This window comes from Sinocyclocheilus rhinocerous, unplaced genomic scaffold (genome assembly GCF_001515625.1).
Source record: "Sinocyclocheilus rhinocerous isolate Xijiao unplaced genomic scaffold, SAMN03320098_v1.1 scaffold973, whole genome shotgun sequence".
Classification (NCBI taxonomy): domain Eukaryota; kingdom Metazoa; phylum Chordata; class Actinopteri; order Cypriniformes; family Cyprinidae; genus Sinocyclocheilus; species Sinocyclocheilus rhinocerous.
In genome coordinates this window covers 109,190-123,637 of record NW_015624552.1, presented here as the reverse complement: position 1 = coordinate 123,637, position 14,448 = coordinate 109,190, and the positions used below count along the sequence as shown (strand labels likewise).

At 41.3% G+C, this 14,448-nt stretch overlaps 1 protein-coding gene and 1 long non-coding RNA gene across 2 annotated transcripts in view; one reads left to right on the top strand and one right to left on the bottom strand.

The window, feature by feature from the left end:
* LOC107742320 (uncharacterized) overlaps nt 1-4,455 on the top strand; it is a 6,579-nt gene extending 2,124 nt beyond the window's left edge. The window contains exons 2-3 of the long non-coding RNA XR_001640299.1: nt 2,331-2,468; nt 3,162-4,455. This is a non-coding gene — a long non-coding RNA (uncharacterized LOC107742320). The remainder of the gene's footprint in view (nt 1-2,330; nt 2,469-3,161) is intronic.
* Nucleotides 4,456-5,637: 1,182 nt separating this feature from the next.
* LOC107742311 (AT-rich interactive domain-containing protein 1B-like) overlaps nt 5,638-14,448 on the bottom strand; it is a 105,041-nt gene continuing 96,230 nt past the window's right edge. The window contains exons 14-22 of the mRNA XM_016555237.1: nt 13,583-13,796; nt 10,122-10,260; nt 9,874-10,025; nt 9,144-9,276; nt 8,925-9,044; nt 8,762-8,840; nt 7,882-8,647; nt 7,669-7,799; nt 5,638-7,486 (exon numbers count right to left, since the gene is read on the bottom strand). Coding sequence (XP_016410723.1) covers nt 5,735-7,486; nt 7,669-7,799; nt 7,882-8,647; nt 8,762-8,840; nt 8,925-9,044; nt 9,144-9,276; nt 9,874-10,025; nt 10,122-10,260; nt 13,583-13,796 — 3,486 coding nt within the window. The 3' untranslated portion in view covers nt 5,638-5,734. The remainder of the gene's footprint in view (nt 7,487-7,668; nt 7,800-7,881; nt 8,648-8,761; nt 8,841-8,924; nt 9,045-9,143; nt 9,277-9,873; nt 10,026-10,121; nt 10,261-13,582; nt 13,797-14,448) is intronic.

Here is a 14,448-nt window from a genome sequence, read left to right as displayed (position 1 = left end):
TTTTTTTTTTTTTTTTTTTTTTGCATTGCTATTTTTAGGCCACCGCCACATCAGTAAACACGCGTCTTGCCTAAAATGCTTTTTAAGTGGCTAAATCCAATGTGAGGTCAGTGACGCCGACGGATCATGTGTCTTGCCCAGTTCCTGTAATGACAAATCACTTGACTAGACTTGTGTCCTCTCAGGGCAGTATCACTTCGGCACAGTATCAACTTGTCCCACGGTGTTTGCGACATGGACATAGATGATACCTCAAAATGTGTAGCTTGTTAGGGATAGATGTGGTATTACTTTATTTTTTTCCTAAGTGATTAGACTTGCAGATTTTGCCAGGCAGACAGAAAGCTCTCGTAAGCTTACACTGATGGAGGGACTCAAGTCATATATGTGTCCCTGGAGCAAAAAAGCAGTCTTAAGTCGCTGGGGTATATTTGTAGCAATAGCCAAAAGTACATTGTATGGGTGAAAATTATCGATTTTTCTTTTATGCCATGAAGATATTTTGTAAGATTTTCAAATAGTTGTATCTCGGCCAAATATTGTCCTATCCTAACAAACCATACAGCAATGGAAAGTTTATTTATTCAGATTTCATATGATGTATAAAGCTCAATTTCGAGAAATTGACCCTTATGGCTGGTTTTGTGGTCCAGGGTCACATATATCATACAAATTTACAAATTTAAGGGTGGGCAGAGTAGCGTCATATCATTGGGGTGGCAGTTTTGCATAGGCAAGTACTACTCACGTTTTCTTCAGAAAATGTAAAAAAAAAAAAAAGACAGACAATAATGTACACACAGCACCCCATATTGACAGAAAAACACAGAATTGTTGACATTTTTGCAGATTTATTAAAAAAGAAAAACTGAAATATCTGAATACTTAGGACCATGTGATATTTCTGTTTTTCTTTTTTAATAAATCTGCAAAAATGTCAACAATTCTGTGTTTTTCTGTCAATATGGGGTGCTGTGTGTACATTAATGAGGAAAAAAAATTAACTTAAATGATTTTAGCAAATGGCTGCAATATAACAAAGAGTGAAAAATTTAAGGGGGTCTGAATACTTTCCGTACCCACTGTGTATATATATATATATATAAATCAATACAAAATGTATAAATAATAAATAATTTAGTTAAATCATTAATGATTACATCAGTATCTTTAGCTGTCAAGTTTTTATTATCACTGTTTCTAAAGCATGTTCCTCGATGGCTGCTACAATGTAAGCTCTAATAAGAGCAAATCTAATATGTAGAGCACTAAAAACACTAAATCACATTAAACCAGTTAATGTCATTAGCGGTGGCTGCATCTGTTTGAGACTTGCGTACACAAACTACTTAGTTACTAAAGTCAACATGAAATCAAAACGGTCCCTATTTACTTTCTTAATAAACTACGTTTCTGATCTTATTTTGTGCAATTCATAAATACATTGTTTTTTTTTCTTCTGAAACGTGCTGCTACTTTTATTCTGAAGCAACTTAGTAGTTTGATTCTCTTTAAATTTGTTTGTGTCTGGCATTTATAAGTAATGCCGTTTATAATGAATCCCAGTATTATGTTTGTTTTATACTTAAACTATATATTTTATATCTGTTCTGAATACAGTTGCATTTAAATTATTTGTTGTAGAGCTAATATACTTTTTATAGTGTTTATAATGTTTGTAATAGTTTTGTTTACCTGTATTTTACATTATTTCTGAATAAAATAAATGCATACCTGTATATTATACTTGTACACCAGTGCAACTTATCTGTTGTTTTTTTTCCCCCTCTGAAAAATATATATTTTTAAACCTTTTATATTTTGGAGGAGGATTATTATAGAAATGTGGTTGTAGTTGTGTTCGAGGCTTTTTATTCTTGAAATCTGAGAACAAATGGGGTTTTGTGAAGCTCAGTCCTTACTTTTTAATGCACATTTTAATGCTGCTTTGGTTGTGAAAATGTAATCCGTGTCTCTTACTGCAAAGAAAAAAAAAAAGTTTTTGTAATCTTTTTCCAAAACAAAGCAATGTGTTCTTCCTTTGAAATGACTTCCTGTTCGGATGTTGTTATGAATCAATTAATTCCCAATTTCCATGATCTAATTAAAGCCTGATAGATCAAATCAAGGTCATTCCTCACGTTTTCCTGTTTCACTTTATAATGCATCAGACTACAGAAGTAGAATGGGTTCTGAATGGTGTCTCACTTGACCCAAAGTAGTATTTCGTAATATAATATACATTTGTAGCTAAGTGTAAGCATACTGAACAAAATACTTTAGTACAATATCTGCAGTAAATGACCCTCTTTTCCTCTTGATGTGCTCAGGGTGTAATAGGAACTGCTGCGGTGCCAGAAAGCGGTGCATCGTTAGCGTTGCGGGCGTTGGGATGGGGCTCCCTTTACGCCTGGTGTGGGGTTGGTCTCCTGAGCTTCACCGTTTGGAAGGCTCTAGGCGTCCACAGCGTGCGTACCTGCTTAAAGTGATGGTTTTAAAGGGGTCATATGACGTTGCTAAAAAGAACATTGTTGTGTATTTGGTGTAATGAAATGTGTTTATGCGGTTTAAGGTTAAAAAAACACATTATTTTCCATATAATGTACATTATTGTTTCTCCTCTATGCCCCTCCTTTCTGAAACGCGTCGATTTTTACAAAGCTCATCGTTCTGAAAAGCGAGGTATGCTCTGATTGGCCAGCTATCCAGTGCGTTGTGATTGGCCGAATACCTCAAGCACAAAGTAGTATCGCTTTCACAACGAAACACACCGCGCCTTCACGACATGGCGGCGGAAGCAACAATTCTACAGCGAGAATAAAAGTTACGCCTTCTTTCTTTGTGTGAACATTTGGGCGGCGTTATGCAAATCTTCCCACATTGTGACGTAGGTATGTGGGGGCGTGTTAGAACGAGCTGTTTTAGGTAGACGTGGTTAACTTTTAACTTTTATAAAGAATATCTCTTTGGATTTGAGACTTTAGTCTTTGCAACTTTAGGGATCTTCTTTATGCACCAAGAGCTTGTAACACTCCAAAGAGAAAGGAAAAATTGAAATCGCATCATATGACCCCTTTAAATGCCATGTGCCCACTTTCACTTACTTACTTCTCACTATAATCTGCAACTACTGTTTGATATAAATCATTTCTGTATTGCAGCGGAAGGAATTTCGTCAGAAAATGCAGTCCATTTTCCCCGCCATTCCCAAAAATGAAGAGGCTCAAGAGAATTCTGCTCCATTTGACTGGAATTCCATCTTCAAGTCAAAATGAGAAACAATTACAGTCTATTATCAAGAACGCACAGCCTTAACTGACTGCCTGGAAAGATTATTTATCAGATGGTCAGTCTGGTTAAGTGCGAGTCAACCAGTCGGTTCAATCAGCCAATTTTAGATCCAGTATCAAGTTTGAGGTCACAGCACTGGAAAATGCCTCGATGAAGGCCTGGACAATTCAACATGGTTGTTTGTCTCAATTTCTTGTGCCACACTGGATTTTTCACAGCCTGAGCCACGAGACTTTGACTCTGCACTTGCAGTCACAAGTGTGGAAGTTTTATGTTTGAACGTACTGTACTATCTCAGTTATTTAATTAGCTTTTTTTTTTGGTAACCATACTTTTGGCACATTTGTGTGGGCCTAGCAAATAATATTACTGCCCTTTGACTGGTGGTGTTTATACATTAAATATCAAACTAAAGCAGCCACTGTGTTAAAGTGGCATCATGTGATGACAAGGTCTAATAAAAGCTTCAAGGGACAGAGGATGAAAACATGTGCCCTGCAGTGACTGAAGAACAGCTACAGAATGACAGCCTTGCGTCAGTGTGAGCGTTTTCTGTGCATTTAGGGTCGTGTAATCTGGTTAAACTGTGGATGTGACCGAAGCAGCACAGAGCACTGGATAGACAGGAAAAAAACGTTAACCAGAACCCATTAACCTTAACTGCCAGGAAACTCCGTCTTTTGCTTTTTAAATATTACAATATTGAGGATATACATGGTAAATTAAATTTTTTTGGGCACTCTGACACGAAAAAAAATAACACAACACTGAAAAACGACGTTCACAGTTCTCGACCAAATTTCATGTACATTTACTTTTAACATGTGGAACATGTATAAAGACTTTATACTGAATAAACAATGGTCATCAAATCATATGGAGCAAAAAGAGCTTACATAAAGAGTTGTACATATTTTTTGTTAAAATCATTAAGTCGTTTTGGGGTAACGTTCACATTGAATTACATTTATTCCATCAGACGTCTTTCAGTTAGCTTGTAATTTCCAAAATCTAAGGCCATTAGAGGGAGCCACAGCTATCTCTGGCACACAGAACTCTATTATAGGACACACAGGAAAGTCTTTGGGGGCGTTCGTTCACAGAGGACAAATTCTTGCATCCTTCGGAACTGAACAGGTGTGTTTATGCGTTCCCACATACAGTGTGTGCACTGAATTTATTTAATACACGAGTTTCACAATTTGAGTTGAATTACTAAAATAAACTAACTTTTACACGACATTCTAATTTATTGAGATGCACCTGTATACATGCTCGATCCACTGAAGATGCTTTTTCAGCACCCAAATTTATCTGAATGGTCCATTGTTGTAAAGCCTTCCAAATGTAAAGCGTTTCAAAATATGCATTTCAACTTCAACGGCGTCTTGAAAGACACCAGTGCATCATCACAACCACCAAAGATGTCTGTTGGGCATGTGCACATATGACCAACAATTAAATAAAAATAGCGCAGATCAAATGCAAGAACCCACCCTGTGTGAACGGCCCCTTACATGTTTCAAGACTCCTCACCTGAAAACAATGACTTAATATTCATTTGCAAAATGTCAATAGCATGTAGCATAAACTACTCACTTTGTATAATACCACATCTCTTAGAGGGAAAAAAAAATGTGAAAAGGGGCCCATTTAATGTACAGTTCCTATATACAAATCGACCAGTGGGTATAGAATAGAGAAGAGGGGTAACCAAAGCACTTTGAGTTTTGAAAGGACCCTCTGTGGCTGCACTAATATGGAAGCAAGTCAGTTTAGAACCAACACTCGCTTGACCCTCAGATACTGGTGTGGTGAAACAGTGCAATACTGGTGGTCATTCACATTTCATCATCTCCCCTCTGAGCCAGCTAAATCTATTGCACAATGCTTTTTTCAGAGCTGTATACATGTATGTCTTAAAATCAGTTTTTTTTTTTGTTTGTTTTTTGTTCTTTGATCGCAACACATTGCAAGAGAAATTCTATCTACAACATGTCTCACAATTTAAATAAATCTGCATTCCCCGAATAAACAAAGCCCCACAAGAAAACAAACGAAACACTGCATTAAAAACATTCTGAGAGCAAAATACTCTAAAAACTAACGGTATCAGATGCCAACTTTGGTTAAAACAAATAAAAGAAAATACACATGAAACAAAACTAAACAAATAAAAAAAGAATAGAAAACAAAACAAAGACCAAGTATTAAATATCTGTATTAAAATCATTTAAAAATCCAAAATGAAAACTGGGAAATGGGGCAGAGGAGCTATATATATTCTCTATATATTCATTTGTATGTAAAAACGATTTTTGTTTGTGTTCTTTCCCTTAAATAAAAATATAACACCGACAGTTCTGTGTGATCTCTGTGGCTCAGCTCAGCCGTACTGTACGTTCCCATGATGGCACTCTAGGCTCCTGCTCCTTTGTGCCTGTCACGAGCGGCCGAGCTTAAACAGTACCTCACACAGGATGGCCGCCACACCAGAGTTCAGCACGGAGGACAGCGAGATATCAAGAAGCCTGCTCTCGTAGAGCACAAACTCAGGCCTGTTCTCCTCCACTTGGGCCATGGCCAGCAGAGCTTTGGCGGCCCGGCACATCATGTTGATGCTGGGCGGCTCGGGATGGGTGTTGTGTCCCATGTGCAAGAGACTGTGAGGGCTCTGCTGATACTGTGCCATGGCAACACTGTCCTCTAGGAAATTTATCAAGGCTCCCACACTGCCCTTCTGCAGGGCAACGGCTCGGGCAGCTGTTGGGTCACCCTGTGCAAGATTGGAGAGAATGGCTACTGCCATCTCGCGGCACACCTGACTCTTTCGCTCACCAACATGCCGCACTAATGTGGCAAAGAGGCGCTCCTGTCTGCTAAAAGGGGGTGTGGCCAGCAAAAGGTCAACATTAGAGTCTTGGATGCTCAGTTTGCACAGACACTCCAGCACCAGCCTCTGCGGTGTAAGCGAGGAGAAGCCATTTGCCATGCAAAAGGGGTCCTGGGCCTCCGCCGAAGGGCACACCATCCAGTGGAGAAGCCCGTCCAGAATTGGAAGGCAGATACTTTCCGGATAGATAGACAGGTCTAGCTGTCCTGAAATGTTGGCAAGGGTGACCAAGGTGTTCTCACGCAAGGCACCAAGGCAGTCCCACCACCATTCGTCCTTGCTGCAAGCCAGACCTCGCTCTTCCTCTCGCTGGTAGGTAGGTGGCATCCTTTTTCTTTTAGGGTGCTCATGGTGCAGAAGCACAAGTTTTCCAAGAATGAGCACTAAACCTGGATGCCGAGCCAATTCGCTGTCATTGCCCGGGACAAAGGAGAGTCCACGAATGATATTGGACACACAGATGCAGCGCTTGGCCAACTCATCTTGCCAGCCCTCGGCTACTGAAAGAGGTGCTTCATCCCAGCATCGGGGCTCATCTTCCAGCAAAGTAATGCCGCTCTGTTTCTCTCTGCTGCGGAAGGGGAATGTCTGAGTTTCACCCTCTGATAGGGACCCTGGACGAGAACTTAGCATGTCATCCACAGTGGCTGTCAAGGTTTCCTCTGAGGGCCCTGGAAGTTCTCTTTTCAGTTCCTCTTCCCTCCTGTGCTCCTCTTCAACCGTTTCTTTTCCAGGAGCCCGTACACCTTCCTGATTCTCTGAAGGCTTCTGTTCTTCTTCCCTACGTCTCTCGAAATGGGTCTGGATGTGGGCAGTAGAGTCCCCTCCACCTGCATTCCAATGCAGAAGCCCACTGGTGAACTCCCCGGCCAGGCCTAGCAGCTCTGATCGATCCTCCACATAATCAGCCACAACCTCTCTCTCCTCAACTTTCACTGGGAGTTTGTCATACTTACTGGCTTGCTTGGGTCTGGACTCCACTGGAGGACATGGTTCTTTACCAGTGTTCTTTTCGTCGGCCTTACCTTCTGCAGAGTCTTCCCTTTTCTCCATATTAAGTGCTGCTGCTGAGCTGCTGGGCTGAGGTTTCTCAGGCTCCACATCTAATCTCTCCACCTGTTCTGTATTGGATTGGCTTTTTAGGTCTTGATCGGAAGGTTGCTCTTTTTCTGTGGGTTCCGAACATGGACCAAGAAGAGTTTTCTGACCCTCTGTTTCGAGTTCATATTCCTCAAGAATCCCGAAGATCTCTATTAAGCACCTTCTGAAATATTCAACAATGAGCTCCAAGAAACCAGGCAACTAGACAAGGAAAAGACACAAAACCCAATACATTCATTATCAAAGTATATACACCAATCATTTCTCAGAAACTGCTATTAAAATACGACCACAAAATTTCAAAAGCATGTAAGACTTTTGCAATCATTTCCTGCCCTCTGAACCCAAGTCTTACAACACATTAGTGCCTGGTACACACTTACCTGAGATAAGCCAAAGGAAGACACTGTGTTGTCATCATATAGCAAGATGTTTATTGTGTCTAGGGCCCATGTGCTCTCAGCAAGCAAACCAGACTTCAGGGACATCATTACACGCCAAGCCTCTGGTGTGCCTTAAGATACATGAGCAGAGTTAGAACCTTGTCATAACCATACCATTTAGAAGTTGTTTATTACTGGAAGAGAACTTCTTACCAATTTCTTTGGATGTTAACCTTCGGCGGGGTTTAAGCTGAGGCTGCGTTCCCTCCACAGAGTCTAATGGGTAAGTGACCTCCCGATGGATTGCTGGGAAGCCTTGCCCAGGATGACCACCACTTTGAGAGCTTGGCATGGACCCTGGGCCACCCGGCTTTTGCATCTGCTTCATAGAGGCCATCATATGAGCCTTATTGGGTGACATAGAGCCACCCACAGACCGAGGGAATGGTGCAGGGCTCGGGACTTGAGAGATATGGTTTGGCATTGCTGGAGGAGACTGGTAGGAAGAAGGTGGTTGCCGGCTAGCCATGGGGGGCATGGAGCTGGCGGAGGACGAAGAGTGTGGTGGGTAGGGGGATTGACGCTGACCAGGCCACTGACTGTCCTGACTGGCCCTGACTTCTGGATCATCTCCACGGCTCATGGAGGTGTAGGGGGGCCCATGACCCTGCCGGCCGGGGTAAGGGTAACTCATGTCATGCCTGGTGTGCCACATGTTCCCCTGAGGCCCACCGCTGGAGTTGGAGGATGGGGGTGGTCCACCACTCATCATGCTGTGCTGAGAAGGTCCCTGCCCACCTGGCTGCATGCGATCGCGTCCATATGGATAGGGGAACGGGCTTTGCATGGGCCTACGCTCTGGGTAACCATATTGGCTATACATGTCAGGCTGCTGGCCACCGTACTGCATACCATAGGCTTCACTCTCATGGCGCTTAGCAGGAGGGCCATACATCCCTTCCCCAGGCCGCTTATAACCCTGCAAGTAAATAAAGTTAAAATAGTGCAGTAATCACAAATATTTACCACAATGGAATGGAATGTCATCACAAACACAAAGAGGGATGAAATTTGATCACATTTGATGTCTGACCTGCTGTTGGGCATACATCCCATGTGTGCCATATGGCATACTGTGAGGGTACTGCTGCCCATAGCCTTCATGTCCATGTCTACAGTAAAACAGAAAATACTACACTATAGCTCTACACACCAAATACATTCTCATACACTAGTCAAAAGCAGTCATTTCTTACCTCTGATGAGAGGCGTATCTACTGCCTGAGAACATGCTGGGATCACTGTTGGAAAGCACCATGTTGTTCTGATTTGCAGGGGGGCCAATTCCCCCCTCTGGACCCATGACATGCTCTGGCCTGTGAACATAAACATTAAATAATGGTTGACATGCTGATTTTCATTTCTGCACTGCTTTTATCCAGTTAATAAACTGACTTTAAGATGTTCTGGCTTACCTCCTTTCAAAACCAGGGTTGTAGGAGTACTGGGGTCGTGGGCCCATACCCATGCCTGAGGGCGGTCCACGTGGATACATATCCTGCATGCTGCTGCCTGGCATCTGCCCTGGCATAAAGGGCTCAGAGCCACCTGTGAACAAATTAACACTTTAAACTGCAAGAAAAATAAAAAACTAAAAAAACACGAAAGAGTATTCACAACCCACAACATACTTCCAATGTCAGAATATTCTTTGAAACAGAACATTCAATGAGATAAAAATGTAGGACATAACTTTTATCCACTGGGTATTTTGTAGATTGTGAAAAGAGGTTGTTCCATATCAGAATGGAGCTAGACCTTTATCCCAGTTTGTAGATGTGTTAATAGTGTAATAAAAGAACAAAACTTTTTTGTAAACTGAAATAAAAACAATTTCTAACACAGATGGAAAAATGAAGCTGAACTACTAAATATTTTCATGGCTCCATTACAAATGGTAAAAGAAAAAGGGCTCGAGGCATGAAATTAATTCACTAATACTTTTATAGTAGTAAAGATTAAAAAGTAAACTAGGACAATTTTGATTTCATGCTGGCTTTAACCTGCAGACACTAGATGGCAGCAGTGTCCAAGAAAATAATGAATATGCATCTCTTAAAAAAGGAAGACACATGGAGGCAGCAGTGAGCAGACAGAAGAAATGTGAAACCAGCCCTATATGCAGTAATTGTAATAGCAACACACCTTTCCTAGCAGCTCCATAGGGATCCTTACTGGTGTCAAACGGCATTCTAGAGGTGGCATCTCCACTGCCTCCTCCATGCATGGGGCCTTGCTTTTGAAAGGCTGGGTCACTGCTTTCAGAGAATGGATCTTGCACACTAACACCACTGTTTCTAAAGACGTGGTATAAAACAAGGACAACAAATCAATACATAGACACACATACATGAGTAACGGACATTAAAATATAATGCACCAATTTAGCCCACCTGCCAGTTGGCTGAGGGGTCACTTGTCCGTGGGGTGTGGTAGCTGGTGTTGGCGGCTTTAGGTCTCCTGGCATCTCTGTCATAGTGCTGCTGCCTGTAGATTGAGGAGTCTGCGGCCCTTGAAGAGAGCCTGAGTTTGCTGTTGGACAGAGCAGAAATGGAGTACATTATATGAAGGAATTATTACATGCATAAAAATGGGGATTAACTTTTAGGGTGAAAGGTAAGGCATGGAAAAAAAAACATTTAGCATTTTGATTCTTTCTTAAATTTGCAATGCAATAAATTCATATAAAGATTTGAATTGAACTTTCAGCTTCGTAACTTTGTAGATATTGTTTATGCTCAAACAGCAACATTACACACTAACTAACGTTAAAAAAATTGTGAAATCGCAATGAACCATCCCTTTAAGGGGCGTAACATTTCCGTCACACGCTTGAGGTATTCGGCCAATCACAACACACTGGACAGCTGGCCAATCACAGCACACCTCGCTTTTCAGACTGATGAGCTTTGTAAAAATCGACGCGTTTCAGAAAGGCGGGGCATAGAGGAGAAACAATAATGTACAGTATGTGGAAAATAATGTGTTTTTTAACCTTAAACCGCATAAACACATTTCATTACACCAAATACACCAAATAATGTTCTTTTTAGCAACATCATATGACCCCTTTAAATGATTGAATAATAAATTGAGATGCACTGAAAATATTTTTTAACTGCTTTGCAATTCCTGATTTAAAACTGATTCCAGTCATAGTGAAATATTGCCTCAATTTAAATAATGTAAAAGCCTCATTAAAACATATAAAACAGCTTGTGTAATATTTTAAAATACCCTTTTTAAAAAAATTATATTCTGATTCTCCTTAAATGGTATTTTATAAATCTACAAGCAGATGACAATGTCCTAATCACTTCTTCCAAGCTCAAGGGAAAGAAACCAAAATCATACAATCCCCAGATTGCATTTCCATAATCCAATAACTAGTTATTAATTTCCATAGAAATGCAATGGCATAAAAGGACAGCATCCTAATAACGTCTGAAATTTCTACGGCTCAGTTGATGCAAAGTAATAAAACCAATTTGCATTTTCCTCCGCAGCTCAGAGCAGTAAAAGGTACTTCAAACGATTTCAGCGCGGGGAACAAAAAGAATCGGGGCAGAATTAAAGAACGAGGGATGTCCTTGATCTGCTTCCAGCCACAAAATCGTCTTTCAGCACTGTAAGTAAACAATACATGGTGCTATGCTGTACCACTTCCAGTCTGTGTGACCACCAATGACCTTATGCATATTTTGAGAGTTGGAGAGGGCGGTAGAGAGAGAGGGGGGGGGAAGAGTGCTCGCTCACTGGTCTGCATTGAGCGAGGGGTCAGGCTGAGGTCACTTTTGTTGTTATCCCACACTCCTCCCCCATTAATCTTCTCGGAGGGAATTCCTCCCCTGCTGTTTGACAGCTCTCTCTCTCTCTTTCTCTCTCTCTCTCTCTCTCTCTCTTCCTGTGGCATCATCAGTCATTAGCCTTAGGAAGAGGGGGGACGGGAATCCTTAAGCCAGCAGCTTGACAGCTCTCTTTCTCAGCCCTTCCCCCCGTCCGTCTCAGTTTGACTCAATCACCTGTCAGATATTTATAGCTCTGAATTCATTATAAGGCAGGCAGACCAGAGCCACATGCGAGTGATGCCGATAAATCTAAGAATTGCATGAAAATATAATACTCCAGAACATCACTATTACATTTCATTGAGAATAAAGTAGAATTCCAAAAGAATTGTAAAGAATTTTTGCCCATGCAAATTTTGCCACCTTGCTGCTAGGGTGGTTGCCGGGGTGCTGCTGTGTGGTTGCTATGGTGTTTGGTTGATTACAATAAGCTTGCAAGCCATAGTAATGCTCGATTTGTGAACAAATACTGCCCGCCTATGCAAGTTCAACTCGATTATTACCTAAATGATAATTTTAGCTCTGAAAATACCAAGAAACAGATGCTCTCTACAGAAATGCCCACGACTTTTCCAAATTTCCACAATTTCGGAATTATTTGCCTAACTTTCAAGGCATTGAAAATGTTAAATTTCCTGATATGTTCACATTTTCAAGGACTGGGGGAACTCTGTATGATGTTCTGTTCTCTAGAAAACAGCTCAAGTCTATGGGATTGTTTTCCTTGTCTGCCCGCCTATGCAAGTTCAACTCGATTATTACCTAAATGATAATTTTAGCTCTGAAAATACCAAGAAACAGATGCTCTCTACAGAAATGCCCACGACTTTTCCAAATTTCCACAATTTCGGAATTATTTGCCTAACTTTCAAGGGATTGAAAATGTTAAATTTCCTGATATGTTCACATTTTCAAGGACTGGGGGAACTCTGTATGCTATTCTGTTCTCTAGAAAACAGCTCAAGTCTATGGGATTGTTTTCCTTGTTTTGATGTCCGTAACAGTAATAATCGAACAATTATCCTCAACAACCATGCAATTTGATGTATTACGTTAAAAAGGTTGAATAATAAAGCTAAAATAAAGTTGATTTCAGGGCGCTACAAGAATAAACTGTTCATCATAAAACACATAGTTCTGGTCCTTGATTATGATCCATTTGTGAAATACTTTGCCAGATATATATAGTATTTTTTTGATTAAAGCAATTAAACCACTAAACCTGTGCTTTTACAGTGATTTTGGAACAACTAGGGGGCTTTTATAATAATAATAATAATTCATTACATTTATATAGCGCTTTTCTAGGCACTCAAAGCGCTTTACATTGTCAGGGGGTATCTCCTCATCCACCACCAGTGTGCAGCATCCACCTGGATGATGCGACGGCAGCCATAGTGCGCCAGAACGCCCACCACACACCAGCTTATTGGTGGAGAGGAGACAGAGTGATGAAGCCAATCAGCAGATATGGGGATTGTTAGGAGGCCATGATGATCAGAGGCCAATGGGCAAATTTGGCCAGGATGCCGAGGTCACACCTCTACTCTTTTCGAAGGACATCCTGGGATTTTTAATGACCACAGAGAGTCAGGACCTCGGTTTAACGTCTCATCCGAAGGACGGTGCTTGTTGACAGTATAGTGTCCCCGTCACTATACTGGGGCGTTAGGACCCACACAGACCACAGGGTGAGCACCCCCTGCTGGCCTCACTAACACCTCTTCCAGCAGCAACCTAGTTTTCCCAGGAGGTCTCCCATCCAGGTACTGACCAGGCTCAGCCCTGCTTAGCTTCAGTGGGTAACCAGTCTTGGGCTACAGGGTGATATGGCTGCCGTATTGGCTGATATGGCTGCTCTGCTCCGTGTCGTGCCTAAAAACACCCCTTAGCTACTTTAAAATCACTGTAAACCATGAATTCTTGGGCTTTATTGCTTTAGTACATAAAACATGAAGCCTAGTTAACAGTGATTTTATAACAGTGGATACTGTAAAGTTCTTCACCAGGTGAGGGTGGCTGGATCTTGGCCTGCTGTGGCTGCTTCTTGCTCTCTGCCACAGTGAACGCCTCAGGTGGGGGTTCCTCTCCGCGCTCCACCTTGCACTCATAGGCGAACAGGTATTGGATGTACTGCTTCTTGAGGGAACTGGCAGAGCTGCTGGAAGTCCCCACATTCAGGTGGGTGGACAGCTCTTTCCATTTCTTGTTCTTATTTACCTGTTCGAGGAGAGACTTTCAATCAAAACCATTCAAGATGCAATCAACTCATAAGCAGTTCCGCCATCTAACCCTGTGAGCGATTCATGTGCCACCAGCTATTTAACTTAACTAGGCGCTATTTGCATCTTAAAATCAATTCATTGTAATTGTTTTTTGCTTGAACATAGCTCTTTCCTATGTAAATGAGGCTCATTATAGAATGCGCAGGATTCACAAACATCATCGATGTTAGCCAGACATAATTAGCACTGCGCTATTACCGCCCACACAATGCTGGTGGTAAACAAAAGCTTTTTTTAAAGCAGGGGTCTGTGCCAATACTGCAGAGGGTCTTCCACTTATTATTTGATCTCTTTGAAACTTGTGTTTTTTTTCTTCTAAAAACAAAATGCATTGGTTAACCTCAAAGCTAAAGCTAAAGAAATTCAAGTCCAGCTAAATGCTTCAGTGCCCCCGAAAATAAAATGCAACAGTAAATAGTACATTTAAAATGTAAAAAGTATGTCAGTGTACATTAATAAAGTCTGGTTTAATGCCTTTGCCAGTTAAACATCATACATTATGTAAACTAGTGATTCACAAATGTGACCCTGGAGCACAAAACCAGTCTCAAGTCGCTGGGGTATATTTGTAGCAATAGCCAAAAATA